This window comes from Mastigoproctus giganteus, chromosome 7 (assembly GCF_048544385.1).
Source record: "Mastigoproctus giganteus isolate SK-2022 chromosome 7, ASM4854438v1, whole genome shotgun sequence".
NCBI lineage: Eukaryota > Metazoa > Arthropoda > Arachnida > Uropygi > Thelyphonidae > Mastigoproctus > Mastigoproctus giganteus.
Genome location: NC_143581.1, coordinates 115237277 through 115251002, shown reverse-complemented (window position 1 = coordinate 115251002; position 13726 = coordinate 115237277). Strand labels below are relative to the sequence as shown.

Genomic DNA, 13726 nt, shown 5'->3' with positions numbered 1-13726 from the left:
GGTCTATAATTACTTGTGTCAGCCTTTGATTCTCCTTTATGAATTGCGGTCACATTTGCACATCTCCAGTCTATGGGTACTACCTCTGAGTCCAAGGAAGCTCTCATAATTATGGCTAAGGGTTTGCTTATTTCCTTTGCTGCCTCCTTTAATATAACTGGATAAATCCCATCCACCCCAGGTGCCTTTCTTGTGTTTATCTTCCACAATTTCTCCTCCACTTTACTCTCAGTTATTACAAGATTATCTAGCTTACTGAGAGAATTTACTTCACCTCTGGCATTCCCCTTCCTGAATAACTCCTCATGTGTGAATGTCGATGCAAAATATTCATTTAGTTTGTTAGCTACCTGAGCAGGATCATCAACAGTTGAACCATCGATGTCAAGAACCATCGATGTCAAGTGGACCAATCTATATAGATATGTAAACTATTACTTCTATCACCATTGACTCTGTGGTAAATATGTAAATCACCTGCCAGATAATGGCAACTGTAGAATACGCCATGCACCATACCTAAATCATCTATCAAAACATGTTGCAACCTGAAAATATGGTGGAATGAAGCCTGTAGCAATGCAAAAAAAAAACAGGAATTTATTTCAGAAACTTATTCACTTGTTGTCATGTATGACAAATTAGTAAGATGTAAGAATGGGCCTGATACGCATCCACTGTAAATAGATTCACAGATATTGCAACAGTTTAAATCAGAAAATATAATGGGAAATACTCTCCTCTAACCATTCCAATACTGCTTCTAAAAGGGAAAGAAATCCTTGAAATTGCCAATTCTTTAGGTGAAACATTTGAAATACTTTCAGCTGTAACTGCATGCCTTTCAGTGTAAAGTACATACATAAAAATATAATTTGAATTTTAATACTACACCCAGCTTCCATATAATGTACCTCTTATCGTGACCGAGTTAATGTAGTGCACTTACACAATCAAATTATGGTGCTGCAGGTCCACATGGAGTTTTATTCCACGATTGATCATTTGAGTGAAGAGTGTAATTGCTTTTCTACAAATGTTAAACTCTTTGTTGAGGATGCTGCTAGCTGGTGTCATTCTGGTAGTGTCATGTTGTCTTTACTGTCAGTGAGCAAAACGTGAAAGAAGCTAAAATCAACCATGCACTGTGGTGAGTGGTCTGCCACTGCGAAATGTAAACTACATCTGAAGCAAGCAAGATAGCATTTCTGTTGGAAGACATGGATCAAATGTGATGACAGTAGCATTCTTTAGTAATTCTACAGGAAAGATGCTGCTAATTTTAAATTCTTGTTTTTTTTTAAACAAGAATTTAATTTTTAAAAAAATAAAATCCAAGGAAACTCTTGGATTTTATTTTTTATGGCCAAACTTCTTCAATAACAAAACAATTAATTATGCAGATCGATCAGAAACACGATTGCAGAAATTTAACCCCAGGGGCTCACATCTGGTGAGTATGGGCTTGGCACACCCAAGGTCCTGAGCTGGATATCATTATTCTTCTCCTTCTTGGTGATTCCCTTCTACTTCTGACTCTTGTTTTCTCTCTCTCTTGGGGTAATTCAGAAATTTTTTTTTTTTTTTTTTTTTGGTTGGTGCAGCATAAGCCTCAGGCTTCCTTGCACCATATGGCTAATAATAATAATAATAATTCATAAATTGGCACTGTGTCACTCATGACTAAATTTTTGTTTAAATATAAAAAAATGGCTATGACTAAAAACTGGAAAAAAATGGAAAAAAATGGCTATGACTAAAAACTGGAAAAAAATGGAAAAAAATGGCTATGACTAACATGAAGTCTAACGAGAGCATCTTGGGATTTATCCCAAGATGCTCTCGTTAGAATTCATTTTAGAGTTAACTTTGTTACTGAACTCTCTTTCAGTGCACGTCATACAACTTGCCATGAATATTCTACTCGAATCTGTGTTTGTTTTGTTTTGAATGGAAATAGCTTCAAATATAAGTTCTGGATTTATTTGAAATTATTTCAGATTGATTTAAAATAGTAGAAAATTCTTATTTTTATTAATTTCAGGTGTGTTCAAAGTGTAAATTCAGTGGTGCATCTTTAGGATGTTTAAATAAAGGTTGTACAGAGCAGTATCACTATCTCTGTGCTAGAGATAAAGGTAAATTCAGTGGTGCATATATATGGTAAATTCAGACATGCATGCATGCTCTAGTTTCTTTTTGCAATCAAGGCTGAGCCTAGACATTTTGTTGCCTGAGACAGGGTATGAATATGGTACCCTCTTTATACATATATCACTTAAAATGATATTATTTTAAGTGCTGGTCTCCTTTCACAAGTGGTGTCATAAGATGGTTCTCCTCCTTGCCTTATCCCATTGGCTTAGCCTTGATTGCATTAATTATATAAGTTTCAAAATACTGTAGTAAATTTCTGATCAGTTGATGAAATCGGTTATAGTTCTACTCACCTGTTGTAAAATACATACAGACATTAAAATTAAAAACATATTGATCTTTTTATCACATGGATCACATTATTCAGGAAAGTTTTTTGAGGATTGTGCAAAGGGATATGTATTAAATAAGTGCTGCTTGTCCCAGTGCATACTGCACTGGGACAAGCAGCACATTACTCATAGGCATTTTTTCTTATTTTCTTAGCCAGCTCCAATATTAGGAAAACTGCAGAAATACAATACCATTGTTACTTTAAACACAAATTATGTTTATTATCTTTAATTATTTAATTTTTTTAAAACTTTTATTGATTATTTAATTTTTTATTTATTATTTAGTATTTTTTATTATTTTATTTTAATTATTTATTAATATAATTAATGTTACTTACCTTTATTAAATTTTGCCCTGGTTAAAACTCACCAGTCTTGCTTCAGTTTACTGTCTAACAGGCCAGCTGAGTTTAGTTAATAAGTTATAAATCGTATTTCTGTACATTCAAGGAAAGTTATTCCTGAATTCCTCCTTAAAAATACCACTAAAAACCCAGAATTATTATTATTATTATTATTATTACTATCACTCTTATATTATTTCTCCCTGATTGGGAGTTTCACCTCGTGACGGGTATTACTACCAAGTACACAGTGTGGTTGTTGTTATGTCTGGTGTTACTGTTGGTTGAGGAACTCTCTGACTATCCTACAGGTGTTCAGGATTGGGAATTTCTGGAGTTCCTTGTAGGTGTTCTCTGGGAGACCTATTGCTGTTAGGCTGTTATGTAGGGTCTTTGGCAATCATGATGATCAGGATGGTCATTACTTGTTACATATGCTACATCTCTTTGATCTCCTGTCTTAGGTTTGTGTTCTTGATTTTTTCCCCCATGGGTTTTCTGCAGGTTGCCAGTGTTGAGTACCGCTATGTTAATCAGATAGGTAGCCTTTTCCTTCTTGTCCACAAGGGTTATGTCCGGTCTGTTGTTTGGGGTTGTCCTATCCGTTGTTATGGCACAGTCCTGGTACAGTTTGTGGGTTGGGGTCTCTAGTACTGCCCGGGGTTCGTACTTGTAGTACGGTACACTTTCTTCGAGCAACTGATATTTCCATGCTAGCTTCTGATGTATTATCCTGGCTACCTGGTTGTGTCTATGAGTGTACTCAGTCTGGGGTGATCGCCTTGCATCCCACAGTGATGTGCTGGATCGTTTCTGAGGCCAGGTGGCATCATCGACATGTGTCACCAGACACTCCAGGCTCCTTGGCGATGTATTTTCTTTAGTTCTTGGTGTTGATTACCTGGTCTTGGATGGTGAGCATGAATCCTTCAGTCCTGGGGAAGAGCATCCTGCTCATGAAACATGCATTGGAAGCAATTTTATCTATGTGATCTTGATGGAGATCATTGTAGTGTCTTCTCTGCCCATCTCTCTAGCTTTGTTTGTACCTCCTGGTTTGGGGGGGACTCCTCGCTTAGGTTCATTTGGGTATACCGCTTCTTTATCTTCCTTATGGCCCGTTGAAGTGCTGCTGTGTGTGTCTCTGGAAGTAATCTTGCAGGTTAACTATTGCTGTCTTCTGTTGCTCAATGACGTCTATCAGGACCCTTCCTCCTTCCCGGGCAATTGTCAGTCTCTCCACAGCAGGTTTCGGGTGGTGTTGGCGGCTCTTGGTTATCATTGTCCTTGTCTTTCTCATGATATCCTCCAGCTCGGTGTTAGTCCAATCTATTACCCTGAAGGAGTATGTTAGCACTGGGACTGCATAGGTGTTTATGGCTTTAACTGTGTTCCCTCCATTCAGCTTTGCTTTCAGCAGGCTTCTGAGTCTCTGATGGTATATTTTGGTCAGGCAGGCCTTAATTTCCTTGTGCTGTAACTGCTGAGCTTGCATCATCCCCAAGTATTTGTGGGCCTCTCCCTCTGCCATGGCTTCAATCTCATTACCACTCTGCAGCTGGTAGTTTCGGCTGACTAATTTTCCCTGACGCAGTCCGTGGGTCTTGCATTTGTCTAGAATTTTTCTGGAATTTGTCTAGACCAAATTCCATCCTAATATCATTGCTGAATTCTTCGGTGATCTGGAGTAGTTGCTGAAGGTGCTTCTCGGTTCCCGCGTAGAGCTTCATGTCATCCATGTACATCAGGTGGGTAAGGGTGTACAGAAGAAGAAGAAGAAGAAGGAATATGTGTACAAAAGAAGAAGGAATGTACAGATATAACCTCAAAGAAGGAAGATTCTTCCTTCCTTCTTTGAGGTTATATCTGTACTTGCTACTGTTGAGCATGGTAGATAGTGGGTTAAGTGCTAGACAGAACCACAGTAGTCTCAGGGTATCTCCCTGAAAGATTCCTCTCCTGATGGGGATTGGCCTGGTTGTGATGTTCTTGACCTTAATGGTGGTACTCCATTTCACCATCATTTCTCCTAGGAAGTTTGTCACTATTGGATTGACAGTGTAGATGTTAAGTGCCTCTATTAGCCAGCTATGAGGCACGGAGTCGAAGGCCTTGCGGTAATTTATGTAGGCTGTGTACATGTTGCGGCGCTTCTTATAGGCTTGCTCCATAACTGCGCGTCTATGGTTAATTGCTCGTTGCATCCTTTGCTCAGCCGCTTGCATCCTTTCTGCTGTTCGGCCATTATGTTCTGGCTCTTCAAGTGATCTGATATCTTCCTGGTTATGCAGCTGGTCAGGATCTTGTACATTGTTGAGAGGCAGGTGATTGGTTTAAATTTCACCGGGTTTCTTGTATCTTCGTCTTTAGACTTCAGATATGTGATTCCTTGAGTGAGAAACTTCGGGATTTCTCTAGGTGCCTTATCATTCAGGTGAACTGCTCTGCCAGGTGGTTGTGTGTGCAAGGGAGCTTCTTGTACTAGTAGTTGTCGACGTTATCTATTCCTGGAGTTTGCCAGTTGTGAGCGTCCTTGATCGTCTGGTTTACTTCTTCCTGGATCTCTGATCCTCTCATTTCTTGTATGTTCTTGGTTTCCTTGCATTCTAGTTCTATCCAGGTGGCTCGACTGTTATGTCTTACTTCCCTGCTCCATATGTTTCCCCAGAACTCCTCAATCGTCTTCTTCTTGAGTGGTCTGTTCCCTTCTTTACCGTCTTCTCCGAGATTCTTGTAGAAGCTCTTTGGTCCTTATTGAAGATTCGGTTGTTTATTTTCCTCTGGGAGCTCTCTTTGTATCGCCGTAGTCTCTTGTTGAGTGCAAGGAGGTTCTGCTTCAATGTATCCAAGTCCTATTTTCTGATTTTTTGTCTCATGTTTGCTGTGGACGCTGTCTTTCTTGAGGATGCTCTTCGCTTTTCCAATTAATTTCTTACTCCTATTGCCCCGTTGGCACTGAGTCAGTTGGCCTATCTTGACTCCTAATTGTATCTTCTGCTGAAGTCTTCTTTCCCAAGCAAGGTTCCTTCTGTTTTTGGTTCTTCTGCTGCTGATCTCTCACTTCTCCCATTAATCCTCGTGACTGCTACCGCAGCACAATACATGGCTGTGTGGATGGCCTCCAGTGTTGCACCATTGCTGTTGAAGGAATGTGGTATTATGTGCCAATTCAGGTGGTCTGCTACTCTCCACAAGGTTCTATTCAGCCTCTGCTTCGGTATCATGTGAGTCTTTATGCGGTCCATTCCTTCGCATTCTGTTAGGGCCTTCTTCCACTCATCCTCTATTCTGGACATCATGACCTCATCTGTTTCCACTTCAGCTGCTGTTGGTTGTATTTCCTCTTGCTCTTCCTCCTCTGGTTTTGTGGTGGTATGTTCTTCCTCCTCTGGTTCCATATTCTTTATCCTTTGTAGTTGATCACTCACGTCCTGCTTGATTTTTTCCAAGATTGCAGGAGCTATCAGGTTCTTCGTGACGATGGTCCTTCTCTGGTCGGCTTTTCACTGTTCGGTGACCTGAATATCCAGGAATCGTTCCAGCCACTTGGTATGTAGTCTCACCCTGTAAGTTGTCACATCGGTCTCCAGCTTCGTTATTTTGTAGTATGCTTGCATGTTGTACGTATTCGTTTTGATGCTCCACTTCATGCATTGCCATTTTCTCCCTTCCTGGGTGGTCACTAGCGCAGTTGCACAGAAAGCACTTCCAGTTGGTGGGGCTGGATGGTCTTGCCCTTCTCTTGTGGTAGCCATACTGGGGACAGCACCACTCACTCCACTGTCTACCTCGGGAGACCGTCTGATTTTTAGAACCTACCCCTCTGCCTAAGGCCTGAATGCGAGTGACTTTATCCTGCGCCACACTCGATGCAGTATGATTAATATTTCTCTGCGACATCATCCATTATTGGAGGTTGACCTGTTTTAGCTTCTGCTTATGTCCAGTGGTAGTTCTTGCGGGTGATGCCAGATGGTTCCACAATCTGCCTTAGCCGCAACTCTGACCTGGGGGTAGGTAGGTCCCTTGGAGCAACTTTCACAATGTTTATTTAATTTATTAATTTTTTATTACTATTAATTTATTTATTACTATTATTATACTGGTCTCCCAGCATGATGGAGCCGTGTTCGCTTCCGCAAAGGTGGTCATCGAACCTGGGTCCATCAGGCTGGTAGTCCAGTGTCGTAACCACTGGGCCATCTCGCCTTATTATTATTATTATTATTAGTAGTAGTAGTAGTAGTGGCATATGATGCAAGTAAAGCAAGTTTATAAAGCATCAGCCTAAAAAAAAAAAAAAAATCCTCCCACATCCATCCCCTCCAATAACTTTCTAGTTCCTTTCTTGAATTTATTCAAACTCCTCACTTCCACAACAATATATAGACGTTTGTTGCAACAGTCAACCAGTTACTGGGAAGACAAACCTCCACACATCTATTCTACAACCATCATTCCTGAATTTGAATTTATGTCCCCTCATAAATCTTAGCAAGAGGAAAAATGCCATCAGCATTGAGTTTAATCTATTCAAAGCCTTGATGTATCGGTTTAGTCTCTTGTTGAGTGCAAGGAGGTTCTGTTTCAATGTATCCAAGTTCTATTCTCTGATTTTTTGTCTCATGTTTGCTGTGGATGCTGTCTCTCTTGAGGACGCTCTTCACTTTTCCAATTAATTTCTTACTCCTATTGCCCCACTGCTACTGGGTCAATTGGCCTATCTTGTCTCCTAATTCTATCTTCTGCTGATGTCTTCTTTCCCAATCTGGTGGTTCCTTCTGTTTTTGGTTCTTCTGCTGCTGGTGTCTCACTTCTCTTCCATTAATCCTCGTGACTATACCCCAATCAGATCACCTCACAGGTGCCTAGTCTTTAGATATCGAAATTTGCAGAACTGAAGCCTCTCTTGGTAAGACCACCCTTTTGTTCCTTTCACCAATCTCGTTGCCCTCCTCTGCACCCATTTAAAGCAGCTCTGCATGCTTCCTAAAATGTGGCCTCCAGACCTGTATGCTGAACATGGGTGAATGTTTCCTGATCTAGCATGAAATAATCTATCACTAAAAATCCTGCACCAAACTGTTGAGAGGTGTAGTGGGACTGCTCACGTGTCAATCTCACAGTGCCTCTCTGTGACCCTTTATTGCTGAAGTTAACTGAGCAAAAATGTTAATGAGTGACATGCTGCCTGGCCTGCTCATAGTTGTCCCTTTTCCAATGCTTAAAAGTGTAATATTAATGGCTTTTATAATATATATGTAGAAAGATTTTGTTTAATAACACAGAGTTGGAAGTTGAAAGTCTTGCAATCCTTCACCACTTCACCACATTATCTATCAAAAAGATTTAATGTTCAATTTTAAACATTTTGTAAATAATTAAATATTTGTGGTATTGTAACATGGTTTATATAAATATCCCTATGATTAAATTTTAAAATCACTATTTTTTCCCTGGATTTGTTTGTTTGTTATTTGTTATTTGGTTTTTAGGAGCATTAGCAACTAAGGTCATATTGCTCTGGGGATATGCGGTGGTCATGTAGAACAATTGTAAGATGTTTATCATCTTACTAAACAACATTACAGACTGACTGACATAACACTTCATGTGTGGATGAACAAAGTTAAAAGTTAAATATTTAAAGACATAAAGTATTAAATGTAAGGACAATATGTTTGTCCTTAAATTTAATAATGTAAGGAATATAAAATATACATAAATAAAGCATATAAAAATAAATAAACTTTCTATTTATTTATTTTTATATGGGACAACCATACATAAGGTCAGAGACAAATATAGATATGCCCTTACTTAAATTGTTTGTAAGGTCATTTGCTATTGTTTATGCAGCGTTACCAAGTGAAACAGGCTGATAGAGGCAATTTGTTTGTGGTAGTATTTTTGCCATTCACTTTCTGTAAACAATTGTAATGCTCATCAATTGAATGCTATTATTGCTACAGTAAACTAGATCCCATTCATTTTATTGGAATATTTTATTCATTTTTTTACAATTTTATTTATTATTATTTTTATTTTTATATTATTTATTTATTTTTTCATTTATATTTTATTTTATTATGAGATTTTTTCATTTATATTTTATTTTATTATGAGATTTTTTTATAATATTTTATTATTATAATTATTTACATAAATAGGTTTCTTGTCTCAATTTTAAATGTTCCATTACATTTAAACTTCAAAATTGCAATACATACTAACATACACCAGAATGGTGTATGTTAGTATGTAGTTTGCGAGTTGTTAGTGTAAGTTGTGTTGGAGTGTTATTCCTGTTGTCTGCAGGCAGCAGTATGCAGGTTGTCTGCAGGCTGCAGGCAAAAAAAAAAAAAATGTTAGTACATCCATCCAGTGATGGATGTATTGAATGGAAGTCACTACCCACAACAAGGTGACCAGGATTCATTGACCACAATAGGATTCCACCTTATGCAGGTGGAATCCTACTGTGGTCAATGAATGTTTCAATGAGTGTTCCAGTTTGCTTACCAGATGTCAGTAGTTGTGCCTCACCCTCAAATGAGAATACCAGCAATGTGCATCACATCTGTCCCACATCAAGGTATGCAGTTGGAACCTTACTCTATGCAGATTAGCAAAGGTCCCACTTCCTGAAGATAGCATTTCAGTAGATCCCATACTGGGGCCAGTATCAGCAGTTAAGGTATTCCTGCATCCAGAAGGGTGTCAGCAGAATACTGACTGGGAGTGTTGTGTTAGCTGTGTACAACTGCGACAAAAGCATTGGAGGTTTGCAATTGAGATGTCACATCCTTTGAGGAGGGAAATTTTCCCTTTTCAGGGTGAAAGCATCCTGTGTGAAGGTTGAGAAGTGAGTAAAATAATGCTCATCCGTGACAAAGAAGAATTCCTTTCTGCAAGGAAGAGAGTGGAGTTCCATGAGTATTTTGCTTCTAGGTGGGTGATATTGATGGCAGTGATAAAGGATGTGTTTCCGGTCCTCAAGCAGTCTGCAGGAACACAGTCATTCCATAAGTCCTAGCAGTAAGCATGGAATTTAGCAAGCCATGTCCTGTAATCAGATGGGTTTGCATAGAGTCCCAGAAAGAACCATGGATGAGGTTTTTGGATATGTGATTGAGATGTTTGGAAAGAATCTCTTGGTAACACTGCCCTTTGGGGAGATGTTCCAGTTTGCTTACCAGATGTCAGTATGATGAGCAGTTATGTTTTTATTTTCTTGCTTCAGGAATTTATGTTTGTTTGTTTGTTTGTTATTTGGTTTTTAGGAGCATTAGCAACTAAGGTCATATTGCTCTGGGGATATGCGGTGGTCATTCCCTGACCTTTCCGCATCCTCCATATTTGGTGGTCACGGGCTCGAACCTTGGTCTAATCAAGAAGCGTGTGCTACACACTGCTGTTCCTGCCCACCTGGCTACGGAGGCGATGAAGGAATTTATATGGTTTCGATTGTAGTTTAGGATGGATGCAGGGAGTGACCTCTTGTGACAGTAGAGTAGGCATATGGCTACAATTTCAAGGTGCAGGGGAAGAGCCTTGTAAGGACATGGTGGGCCAGTGTGCAGACAGTGCAGTAGGTACAAGTGATGAGTAAAAGAATAAGTCACTAAATCAAATCCAATTTACGTTGATTTCTAGTGATGATGGCCCAATGGTACCAAACACCAACACTGTAGTACAATGCTGGAAAAAAAACAGCCTTGTAAAGGGGTGAGAGGGCACAATATTTGAGCACCAGTTGCATTTAGAAATCCTGGCAATAAGTGAAAGTGTACCTTCTGATCTTAGCTGTGAGGTGAGCAAGGTGTGGAAAGAATGTAGACTTTGCATCGATAATAATTCCAAGGTATTTTATCTGTTGAACAGTTGTGATAGGTGCATTGTCCAGTTTAATGGTAGTGCTGATCAGGTGCCAAGGAGCCCTTGAGCAATATGGCCCTGATTTTTTTTCTGCAGAGATGTTTAGTTGGTTACCTAGGAATCTATTTGGTACAGAGCAGAGTTTGTTCTGGTTTCATGTTGAGCTCAGGTGTCGGCTCTTACGAGGACTTGAGATCATCCATGAGAGCAAAAAGGTAGGAGCATTTCAACGGCAAGAATTACGTTCAATAAAAGAGTGATAAGATAATTTTGTTCAGAAGTAGCTAGAGCAGTAAGAATGGAGATTTGTAGTGGAATATAAGAGATTGGCCCTGTGCTGAAGATTGTTAGGCTGAGTTGGCTTGTCAGGGTTTTTTTAAGATGAGACATAAAATATGCAAGTTTCCAGCACTTTGGGAAGGAGGAGTGGGCAAGGCAAGTTGTAGAGAGCCAGGAGATGCTGAGAGAACAGGTTATGGAATTTGTTAATAAAATTTCGACCTCAAGGAGGTCAAATCCTGGTAATTTGTTGTTTTTAGTTTTCTCCAACACCAGATTTAGTTCTTCAATGGTAAAAAGCTCTTAAATCATTGTCCTAGTGTATGATCCATTTTCAGTTGGTTGTTTTCAGGAAACAGGGCAGTCAGCATATTTGTTATGGATTCCTTCCAAAAGTTGGTAAGGGTGCCTGCAGGGTTGAGTATAGAGCTGACTACTTCACCACAAGGGAGCTTTGATGTAACAATTTTATAAACTATACCCCAAGAATCGTTTCCAGAGGTGGCAACCATGTCACACCAGGTGGCCTGCTTTCTATCCCTGATGGCCTTAGTATAATTGTTGCAGACTGTTCTGTATGAATCATAGAGGGTGTCAACTTCAGGCTGTGGCCATGATGATCTTCCTGCATTTAGAAATCCTGGCAATAAGTGATTGAGATGTTTGGAATGAATCTCTTGGTAACACTACACTGCCCTTTCAGGAGGTGTTCCAGTTTGCTTACCAGATGTCAGTAAGATGAGCAGTAATGTTTTTATTTTCTTGCTCCAGGAATTTATAAGGTTTAGATTGTAGTTTAGGATGAATGCAGGAATGACAATAGATTAAGCCTCTGGCTACAATTTCGAGCAGCAGGGAAAGAGCCTTGTAAGGACATGGTGGGCCAGTGTGCTGACAGTGCAGCAGGCACAGCATTACATCCATAATGCTCTTACAGGCATTATGGATGTAATGCTGTCCTCCTGAGGATGTCAAGTGCATTGCACCACCAAGAAACCAAGTTTCAGAAAGGATTTTTCTTCAGAATTGCACTACCACAGGCATTGAGGATGATGCTAATGATCTTGTTTGCATGTTGCTCCAGGGAGAGTGGGAAAAGAGCCAAGGGTGGGCAGTCTTGAAGAGTGGAATGGAGAACAGCAACAAACCTAACCTATCAGGTGGATCCAGCTCCGTGGAAGGAGCTGTATCCACCTGATGGCCCTGTGCTCCGAGGTGGTCCAGGCCTCATTTACCCTCAAGAAGTTGAACTTGGGTGAGATGGAATGTGGCAGCCATAATAATGTCAATACAGTTTGAGTATCCCTAATCCGAAATGCTTGGGGCCACAAATGTTCCAAATTTCAGATTTTTTCAGATTTTGGAATACATGGCATGGTGGAATTGAAGTAAGTAATGAGTAAGTGATGAATGAGTAATGAAATAGGTGAGTAATGAACATAGACACCTTGCATTAATGATAATTGGTGCTTTGCATCCAATGTTACACCACCATGTTACAGCTCTTTCCCACCAGGGAAAGAGCTGTAACATGGTGTCTATTAATTGGGTAGATTGCAGAGTTGTGGCAAATTCATTAAATTATGGAAATTTTCTGGATTTATTGGATGACTGTTTTCTACAACAGCATGTTAGAGAGGCAACAAGAGAAAGCAATACTCTTGATCTGATTATCAGCAGTGGCTCATCATGCATTAAGAATTTCAAGATAAAGCAGCCATTAGTGTCTACAGTAGTGTCAGGAGTGTTGTCAACAAAATGGGTTAATTCTAACTCCTAATTAGTACACCTAATGCTGACATAATAGGGCTAACAGAAACATTGTGCTGCCTGGAAATTGAGGATGACGAATTCCATTATTGGTAGTAAAATAAAAAGTGGTGAAATTAGTAGCAAAATGAACAAAGGTGGAATTCTCACAGTTATAAAGAATCATCTGGTGAATATGGGCTTGGCACACCCAGGATCCTGAGCTGGATATCATCATTCTTCTCTTTCTTGGTGATTTCCTTGTACTTTTGACTCTCTCTCTCTCAGGGTTACTCGGAGAATTTTTTTTTTTGGCTGGTGCAGCATAAGCCTCAGGCTTTCTTGCACTATGTAGCTAATAATAATAATAATAATAATTCAAATTACAGGAGTTGAGATTTAAATTAGATTGTAGGAATTTTTTTTTTTAGCAGTGAGTCTTTGATAACTGGAACAAGTTGCCCTCGCAGGTAGTTGAGGCTGACAGTTTGAATAAGTTCAAGGGTCTACTAGATAGATACTTACCTGTGTGAGGAGGGAAACATATAATTTGCGTTTTCTTATTTACTTGGTTTGTTTTGTTTTTTTTTTTGCCAGTGCTGTGGCAAAATATTTTCATCTGTATTCACCATATACTATTACTATTATGGTATATACAAATACTATTACTATTATGGTATGTATAATGTATTTAGGAGAGATAAGGAAGATTGAAGGGGGGATAGTGGAATTGTGCTTCTTTTCGAAAGTAGCCTGAGGGCTAAAAGAGCTTTTGCTTAGTCAAAAGTTACTTTTGCCAGCATAGAATCTGTGTGGTGGCAAAAGTAACTAATTGAATGGAATGAGTGGGAGGGAAACTCTCTGTGGGGAACAAAATTGTTAAAATTCTCTGAAAGATGTTGTGGTAGTTAAAAGCAACGGCACTAGTTTTAATTTCAGAAAAGGGGACTATGGCAGTTAATGCCCTAAATGGTGCCTATTAAT

At 39.4% G+C, this 13726-nt stretch overlaps 1 protein-coding gene across 11 annotated transcripts in view; it reads left to right on the top strand.

Moving 5' to 3' along the window:
- Positions 1-13726, top strand: part of LOC150083163 (uncharacterized) — a 1214634-nt gene that overhangs the window by 1165056 nt on the left and 35852 nt on the right. For all 11 annotated transcript variants that reach the window (XM_090377874.1, XM_090377875.1, XM_090377878.1 and 8 more), the window contains one exon: positions 2045-2138. In XM_090377874.1, the coding sequence (XP_090234000.1) occupies positions 2045-2138 (94 nt within the window). The remainder of the gene's footprint in view (positions 1-2044; positions 2139-13726) is intronic.